Source organism: Cyrtonyx montezumae, unplaced genomic scaffold (assembly GCF_038088225.1).
Source record: "Cyrtonyx montezumae isolate F1298 unplaced genomic scaffold, pur_monq_1.0 scaffold_5, whole genome shotgun sequence".
In the NCBI taxonomy this organism is placed as follows: Eukaryota; Metazoa; Chordata; class Aves; order Galliformes; family Odontophoridae; genus Cyrtonyx; species Cyrtonyx montezumae.
In genome coordinates, this window is record NW_027072056.1 from 16,111,308 (window position 1) to 16,120,709 (window position 9,402).

At 55.5% G+C, this 9,402-nt stretch overlaps 1 protein-coding gene across 1 annotated transcript; it reads right to left on the reverse strand.

The window, feature by feature from the left end:
- Positions 1 to 6,855: 6,855 nt before the first annotated feature.
- On the reverse strand, positions 6,856 to 8,772 carry SOX2 (SRY-box transcription factor 2). The gene has a single exon (XM_065748090.1). It carries the CDS (start codon positions 7,928 to 7,930, stop codon positions 6,983 to 6,985), a length of 948 nt encoding a protein of 315 aa, XP_065604162.1. The 5' UTR covers positions 7,931 to 8,772; the 3' UTR covers positions 6,856 to 6,982.
- Positions 8,773 to 9,402: the final 630 nt, after the last annotated feature.

Here is a 9,402-nt window from a genome sequence, read left to right on the forward strand (position 1 = left end):
GCAGCGGAGCTCTCGGGAGACGGAAAGAAAGGGCCCAAGAGAGCAAAGCGTCCCGGAGCGCAGCCGGCAATTCCTGTCCCTGCGTCGCCGCGGGGCAGCGCCCGGGGACAGCGGCCACCCCGGGGGGAACACGCTGCGGCCGGGACAGCGGGGGGGGAAAGTTGGGGCCGGCGGAACTCTTGGGGGAGGGGGGGGGGGGGGGGAGGGGGGTCGGGTCTGGGAAACGGTCGGGTTTGTTTCTTCCCAAATCGTTTTTCAGAAGCATTTGCAAGCGAAAGAAACCGAGCCCGGGGTTTTAGATTCAGGCATTTGATCTCGCCGGATCCAGACATCTAATTAGAGCGGCCTCAGAGATTGGAACGGTGTTAATTCCCATTGTTCCCCGCTCGGCTCCCGTGGCCCCGCACTGCCGGGTTACGTTCCTTTTCAAAACCGAGAGAAGAAATCTTTTTATTTTCAAGTGAATATAAAAATATATATATTGCCCGCCCCACACCCTCTTTGCGGCCCGTTTTCCTCTCTCGCGACCAAAATACACGCCCCTGGCTGTTGTTCCTCAGACCCTGGCGCAGAACCCCAGTCCCTCCGTGGGACTGAGCGGCCGTAAATCCCGAGGAGCTCTCTTCTACCTGAACAGCAGGAGGAAACCCGGCTGCCTGCTGTCGGATGTAATGCGTGTATCGGTAAGGCGCTGCCGGCTCACGCTCGGGACGCCGTGAACCTATCGGTTTCTTAACACCAAACCCCGCTTGGATGCGTGCTTTGGGAGCACGGACTGCTGCGATGGGAAAAGCCGCGAGCGCAGCGTGTGTGCAACGTGGGGAGAACGGGGGCGAGGCCCGCGGAGCGGCGGCCCCACTCGCGGAGCTGCAGATTGCTTTTTGAGCTAAAACTAATAATTTCATAACTGATTCCCATTCAATCTGGCGCCGGTGACGTCACGGGGCATTAGCATACGAGGAGGGATGAAGCAGTGTGGCTGGAGTTGATAAGGTGCCTCCTGAGGAATTCGCCGCTTGTTTTAATACATTAATTATTTCTCTGTCTTCCGCAAGTTTGGCAATCTGTAAGGGCTTAAAGCACCCATCGCTCCGGGAGGACGGGCTGCAGCCCTCTCCTGCCTGGGTCCGGGGGCGATTTCCCAGCTCAGAGCATCCCCGCCCTGGAAGGGGGGGGGGTCCATCCCGGCCCCCTTCCCGCGTACGGCAGAGGCCCGCTCCTCTCCATCGGCCGGTGGGGTTCTCCTCCCCAAACCCCACACCCCCGCCCACAACCCATTCATCACGTCTGTCTGCAAAAAGCGCCCTCGTGACGTCAGCAGCCCTAACTGCTGAGCGATGATGGGGTCACCGAGGTCCCGGGGCGGGGGGGCGACAGGGGCTGGGCTTGCCCCGGGCCCCCCCTCGGCTCAGCGGGGAGGGACGCGCTGTGGGGACCCGGAGGGACGCAACCCGGCTCCGCAGCCCCCAGAGCCCCCCGGGGACCGCCGCTATGGTCTCACCGAGCTCCGCCCGACGGGGCGGCCCCCCGGGTCCCGACGGGTACCTCTCTGCCCCCCCCCACACACACACCTCCTGGTTCCCCTGAAGGAGTCAACAGCCTTGAAATAACCGCTCGGTTACTCGAGGCTGAGAGGCACTTGGAACGAAAGACAGGTTCTTTTTTTTCTTTTTTCTTTTCCCACTAGGAGTGGGGTGGGGGTGCAAACAAAACAAATAGAGGGCTTAAATGTATATATATATAAAAAAAGTAACGAGAAAATAGAAGAAATACAAATGCTCCGTGAAAGAGCTGGCGCAACGGGCAACGGCCCTGCCAGGCGTGGGACGGCGACAACCGCAGCTCGACTCGGGCACAAACTGCCACGGGCCCGCGGGACCCCCATCGCGGAACGCCCCGTGCGGTGCGAGCCCATCTCCTCCTGAACTTCTAAAAAAGGGAATGAAAAATCACGGCTCTTTCGGACGCCCCCTCCTCCTGCACGCACAGGCGCACACTCGCACAGATGCGCACACGCAAACACACACACGCGCAGTCACTGACACGCACTCAGTGCTCCCCGATGGCTCAGCCACGCTCCCCCCACGACCGTCCCATCCCGTTCTTTTCCCCGCTCCCCCCCCACCCGCAGCGTGGCACCGAGCGGGGCCTGTGCCCACCCGGGGCTCCGCGCCCCTCCGCTCCTCTCCGCGTTCTCGCAGCCACAATTACAACTCTGAGAATTTCCGTTTCTGTGTTCCCTGTTTTTCTTCTTTTTTTCTCTCTTTTTTTTTTCCCCCACCCCCAGGTTTGTAACCGAGAAAGTCCCCGCACTCACTTCAGCGCCGGACGTCCTCGCCAAGTGAACTTGATTCCTCAAAAGCAAAACAGGACCAAACTTCTCGCATCCCCCGGGCCAGCGTCAGAAAACTGCTTTTAATTACCAAAACCCAACTAGCGGCGGTGCTAACTAGCGGGCGATCAAACCGCAATCAAACTTCAATCTCTGAGCAGTTAGCTATAAACTGTCAGCAATTGAAAAGTAAACCCGGTGCACACAAAGGCTCTGTTTAATTTTCTCGTTGTAATGGCTCTAAATGAGGACCCCATCACTATGCAGTTAAGCGGTGTTGCTTGTCCCCCTGAGGCGCTGATCAGTTCTTTTTAATGTGAGAAAACTGGCAGCTCGAAGCCCGTCAATGGAGCTCCCACAACAAAAGTCCTGAAAAGCTGAATGAATTGGGTTTGTAATTACTGCTTCCCTCTCCCCCCCTTGCAGCTTATCTCTTATTCATTCAACATATATTATTGTCACCTAATCGCACACTCCCAACATCTATTTATTTATTTATTTATTAGTATCTACTACTGCGGACATGTTTGCCGTAGAAATTAAACAAAATAACCCTCCTTCTGTTCCAGACTCCCCCCTCATCCCCTCCCCCCCCTCCCTCACCCCCGGCCCAAAGGCTGAACCGCGGTGTCAGGACCCGGCGGGGCCCAACGCGCGGACCGGGGCTCAGCGCTCCGCTCGGGAATCCCGCACGCACTTTAGCTTTTAATATTTGAGTTCGATCGGGATTTAAAGGACTGAAGTGTATCTAATCACACCTATCAGCAATGGGCCTCCTTCCTTCAGCAGGACCAGCGTTACACTCTGCTTCAACCGCGGAGCTCTCTGCCTGGCTCTGCCGCACGTCGGGGCCGAGAAGGGGCGCACCCCGAGGGCCCAGGCCGTGCGGGGTGTCCCGACACAGCCACCCCCTGGGCCGCCACAGCCCCACGCTCCGGGGCCCGAGGTGCCCTCCGCAGCCGCTGCCGCCCGCGGGGCTGAGCGGAACCTCTCCCCGCTTCCCCCCTCGAGAACCGTCGGTTGCAGAAATAAGCACCGCTATTACAATCACATCTCCTAACAGTCTAAATAATTAATTGAACCATTGCTCTTTGACCCTTGGAAAGTCCAGTAGGGACCCGTTTGTAGTAATAATACCCCCGAATGAGCCCTTGTCAAATATTCATTTAGTGGTTAATGTGAGCGATGTCCCCCTGGGACGGGCTGTAATACCAGCTTCCCGGCTTTGGCAAGAAACCCCGCTAATCTACCTCTCCAGTTCCGCAAAATATTTTAACACCCCGGCCCTTAAACAGCCGTAAAAAAAATCACAGGGGAAACTCTAATCTCGTTCTCTGGTTCATTCCGGCTCTGCACAACGTTGGCGAAATGTTACACCGACGCTCATGGACCGCGCATCGCTCTGGGATGGAGCACGCAGTAATTCCGAGGGGATACCCGAAAGGGCTCCGAAAACAGAATAAAACCACAGCCACGAGCTCCGCCATCCCCGACTCAGCTGCAATAAACGCCCGGGATAATGGCTGAGGTGTGAATGGGGTTACTTAATGTGTTGCATTGAAAATTAGCAGGGACAATGGCGTTCTTCCAAGTCGCACTTTAATAATAAAAGCGTTCAGCTGGACCTAGAAAACGCTTTGGGTTATGCTCAGTAAACGGATAAATGGATGGATGGATGGATGGATGGATGGATGGATGGATGGATGGATGGATGGATGGACGGACGGACGGATGGACGGAAGGAATCTGCCCAAGGGAGATCAGGTTTCACCAACATATATTTTACATCACAGTCCGAAATCTAAGCTCAAACAAATTGCCCATATAAAAAGTTGCTGAAAACACTAAGCCTGAATATGTGGTTTAGTGCTTTTGTTTAATTGTATTACCTCGCCTTCTCTATGCGAATTGTAAAAGGACCAACGATTCCAGCTAACCCTCTCGACTATTTTAGTTAGCACTTCAAAAAGAGGCCTGGTTTTATTGCTGTTAATTGGCTAAGATTCGCTCTGAAAAAAATTGAATGGCGATATCGATTGGGCTTTTATTCCCAGTCCCCTTTTCCTCAGCGAGGTGAGCGGAGCGGGACTGCGCGCTCACTACCACGTGAATAATCCCCAGCTGCATTACAAACGCCGCACAGCTCTGAAAAATATATATATATGTACTCGTTGCATTAATGCAAAAGAAATAGAATAGGTTGGAAATGTGCAATAATTGCCGTGTGCCCATGCACCGCGACGACGCGGAAATAAAAGGGACAAAGGGAGCCGAGCTGCACCACAGCGAGCAGAACCCCACAGCCCAAAGCCTGGCAACGGGAGTTCTCTGGACAGCCGGCTCTAAGTACGGAGGCCAGAGCTGAGCCTGGCAAACAGCACAGCGAAACAAACCACAGCGAGCCACGTAACTCTTCTTTTGTGATTTTTGTCCGCTTTTGTATTTTTTTTTTTCTCCCTGGGCGAAATAGCAATCCGGCGACCGACCACGAACGCGAGAAAGAAAAGCTGAGCCACACTCGCACCCAGCCTGTGCCTAAGCAAACCGCCGCGTCCGTGCTTCCAAGCACAACGCGCCACGAGCAGGACACACGACCGCAAAGCAATCACGGGCCCCACTTCCTCAGGCGCCGTATTCCTCCCATGCCCACCCGTATCCCTTCACGCGGCGCGTTGGCAGCGCGGACCCACGCGGGCCGCCCGTGGGCCGAAGGGCTGCGCAGCCCTTCCCGTCCCGCTGCCCCCGCCGGGTCGGGCCGGGCCGGGTCGGGCCGGGCCGGGCCTCAGCAGCGCGGAGCGGCCCTCGGCGGCGGCGGTTCCGAGCGCACGAAGTAGAACTCTACCTGGCACCGACGGCGGAGCTCTCCTCCTATCTGGCGGGCGCCAGCGCTTCTCTTTGCGGCTCGCGACCGGCTGCAGAGATTGTCCGAATTGGGGCTACACCGCGCTGGCAATTCAAGAAATAGGATTCAAGAAAGAGCTGTGATTTCGCGAGCGAGCCTCTGCCATTCGCCCGTCTCGTTTTAGTCCTGCTCGTTTGTTCCACTTTCCTCTTTCCATACCTTCGCCCGGCCGAGCCCCCACCCCCCGCCCCCAACCTCTCACCTCCTCCTGAGGTGCCCCGGAGCGAGGAGCGGAAACTTTGGGAAGTGCGGAACAAAAGCAGCGCTCGGCCCCCGGCGCCCCACGGCTGCCCCGCACCGCGCCTCGAAGGCCGCACGGCCCCAGAGGGGCTCCGCCGGGCGCGGGGGGAGCGCGGAGCCTCCGGCAACAAGTGGCCGCGGGACGGCCCCGGGGCCTCCGCTCCGCACCGCCGTGCCCCGAGGACGGTCGTTCCGGTAAAGCGCACCGCGCCGCGTCCCTCTCTATCCATACGTATAAAAATATTCATGCCTCGGTATATGGCTGCATTATTTATAACAGTCTGCTGGCCGCGGGGATACCTTCCTCTAATGAATTATTGAAAGAAAAAAAAAAACAATAACAAAAATAATAATAATAATAATAATAAAAAAAAAAACAGCTTGCGGTACAAAAATAAATCCAAGACTCAAACGGAACTTCAGTGTCCATATGTCAAAAATTTATTTATCTCAAACTGTGCATAATGGAGTAAAAACTTAACTTGAATATGTACCTGTTATAAGGATGGTATTAGTTCAAATATATACATGGACTGTCGGCAGACTGATTTCAAATAATACAGAGCCGAATCTTTAAAATACAACTACGGAAAATGAGGAAAAAAAAAAAAGAACTTAAAATATCATCACAATAAATGTACAGAAATATTACAAACCATAAGAAAATATTTCAAACACAGTAATTTCAGGTTGGTTTTTTTTTTTTTTTGTTTTGTTTTTGTTTTTTTTTCCTTTTCTTTGAACAGGATGAAGTCTGGAAACAAAAAAGTTATTATAAATTAACAAACAGCGTGTGAACCTTCATGGCAATTTTTGCTTTTTAACAAGAAGTAAAAAATAAAATAAAATTAAAATAAAAATTTAGTACATTGAAACGTTTGCCCTCTCACAGCAAACCAAGCCCATGGTTCGCAAGTCCTCTTCCTACCGCTTTTGCCTTTTGTACAATTTCTAAAACAATTTCAACGTCCAAATGCTGCAAAATAATTCCCTGTCCTCCCGCAGCTGCCGTCAGCGGAGCTGCCACAGCCACGGTGCTCCACGGAGAGTCTGTTTGTAAAAAATAATTCGCAAATTCTCGAGTTTGATTTTTCCCCTCTCCCTATGACCGATGGACATTCTGATTGCCATGTTGAGTTTGATAAATACTGTACAAAAGTTGCCTGCAAATATTAAAACATTCTCCTCTTCGCTCTTTGAGTCTAGCTCTAAATATTATCGGCAAAGACTTTTGCAAACTTTGTGCAAAGTTCCTACCGTTCTCACTAGAACTTTTAAAAAGTTTTGTGTAGTCGCTTCCCCTCCGAGATCTATACAAGTTCCTTTGTCGGCTTTATTTCTGCCCCCCACCCCCCCCTCCTCCCCCCCCAGTTTTCTCTGTACAAAAATAGTCCAAAAACAAACAAAAAAAAAGTCCAGAATTTCTAATAAAAGTTTTTTGTTGTTGTTGTTGTTTGTTTTGTTTAGTTCTCCTTCCCCCCACCCCCGCCCCCCCCGGCCCCTTTGTCTTACATATGTGATAGAGGGAGTGTGCCATTAATGGCTGTGCCAGGAACAGGTGCACTCTGGTAGTGTTGGGACATATGAAGTCTGCTTGGGGCAGCTGGTTCTGGTACTTCAGCACCTGGTAGATACATGCTGATCATGTCCCGAAGGTCCCCAGCTTGGCAAGGAGCCCTCGAATGAGACGAGGAGGTGACTACGGGGGGACTGGAGCTGGATTCCGTCTTGACCACCGAGCCCATGGAGCCCAGGGCCATGCCCGGGGTCCCTTGCTGGGAGTACGACATGCTGTAGGTAGGCGATCCGTTCATGTACGTCTGCGAGCTGGTCATGGAGTTGTACTGCAGGGCGCTCACGTCGTAGCGGTGCATGGGCTGCATCTGCGCCGCGTTGTGCGCGTTCAAGCCCGGGTGCTGCGGGTAGCCGAGCTGCTCTTGCATCATCCCATAGCCTCCGTTGGTCCAGCCGTTCATGTGCGCGTAACTGTCCATCCTCTGGTTCACCCCAGCTCCCAAGGTGGCCCCAACCCCTACCCCGGTCGTCATGGTATTGGTGCCCGGCGCCAGTAAGCCCCCCGGCAACGTGTACTTATCCTTCTTCATCAGGGTCTTGGTTTTCCTCCGGGGTCGGTATTTATAATCCGGGTGCTCCTTCATGTGCAGAGCTCGGAGCCGTTTGGCTTCGTCAATGAAGGGTCTCTTCTCCGCCTCGGATAAAAGTTTCCACTCGGCCCCGAGCCGCTTGCTGATCTCCGAGTTGTGCATCTTCGGGTTCTCCTGGGCCATTTTCCGCCGCTGCCCGCGGGACCACACCATGAAGGCGTTCATGGGGCGCTTGACTCGGTCCGGGCTGTTCTTCTGGTTGTTGGCGGCCGAGTTGGAGTTGCCTGTGCCTCCCCCCGAAGTTTGCTGGGGGGCGGGAGGTTTCAGCTCGGTTTCCATCATGTTGTACATTCAAACTACTTTTGCCTGGAACCAGCCTGGAGCGGAGAAGCGGAGCGGCGGCGGCGAAGTCCCAAGCCGGACTTTTTTTTTTTTTTTTTTTTTCCTAGGGAGGGGTATGAAAGGGGGGAGGGGGACTCCCCAAAACCACACTTGGATCGAGATCAGAATCTTCCTCTTCGCTGATGGATTAATAATGCTAATAACTGCTATTATTACCGCCGGAGCCTCGGATTTAAAAAACTTCTTCCTCCTTTTTCCCTTTTCTCTGCCTGCCGCCCTCTCTCTCTCCCTCTCTCTCTCTCTCTCCACCTCGGTCTTAAAGAGCCAGCAAACTACTTTACCCCCTTTTGCAAACACACACACTCTCTCTCTCTGCCTTGACAACTCCTGATACTTTTTTGAACAAGTTAATAGACAACCATCCATGTGATGGGGGCTTGTCAGGGAATAAATGCGTTCGCCCCGGCCAATCAGCGCTCGGCGGCTCCGCCACTGAGGACAAGTCTCTACCCCTGGTTTTGCATGAAACGGGGCGGGGGCTCGCAGCCGCCGGGACGGCGCGGCGGGGGGGGGCGGGCCCAGGGCCGGCCCAGGCAGCCACTGGGAAGCCTTTGTATCTCCCCTTCCAGCAACAGGTCACACACGCCTTTTGGAGGAAGTGGGTAAACAGCATTGTTGCTACGTTGTTGGTTTTTTTTTTGTTTTTTTTTTTTGAGTTGATGATGGGAGAAGCCATGAGGGGACCGGGAACGGCTTCCCCTCGACCCCGCGCCCCGTTGCGAAGTGTCCCTGGGGCCGTCCGGCTGCGTGTGCAGCGCTCGCCCCGTCCGCGGGGAGCGGAGCCCCCGACCCGGGTCGCCCCGCCGAAAGGGGCCGAGCGGTCCCCGCGCAGAACGGGGCCGGGCCGTGCCCTTCTCTCTCCCTCCTTCCAGCCCGGGGGTGCCCGCTGGAAGCAGGAGCAGAGAGCCCCTGACAGTTCCCCCCCCCCCTCACCGCAGAACGCGATGCGCGGCCTGCAGCCCCGTTTGAGACGCTGGGTGGGCGCGCCGGGCGGGGGGGCGGCCCGCCGGGACAAATAGGTAGTTTTGTTTCTCTTGTTGTCGCTACACGGGGCCGCACAAAGCCCCGGCTAAGTTTACTTCCACTCTCTTGTTGGGATCTTTGTTGCTAAAACGCACTTGACGACAAAGGAAGGAGGGGAGAGGGGGGGGGGGGGGGGGCGCTTCCCGGCCTCGCTCTACGCGCGCTGCCGCGCTCCGACGGCGCTGCTCTGCCCGCGGCCGCGCTCCCCCGGCAGCGCCGGGGCCCCCCGAGAAGGGCCCCCCGAGAAGCGCGGCCCCGCTCAGGGGAGGGCTGGGGCAGCGCCCGGGCGCCCCGCGAGGACTCAGTCGCGGCACTGCGGCGCCCCCTGCCGGCGCGGTGCGGAGCAGCGGGAGCCGGGGCGGGGGGAAGGGAGAGGCTGTTGTCCCCCCCCCCCCCCC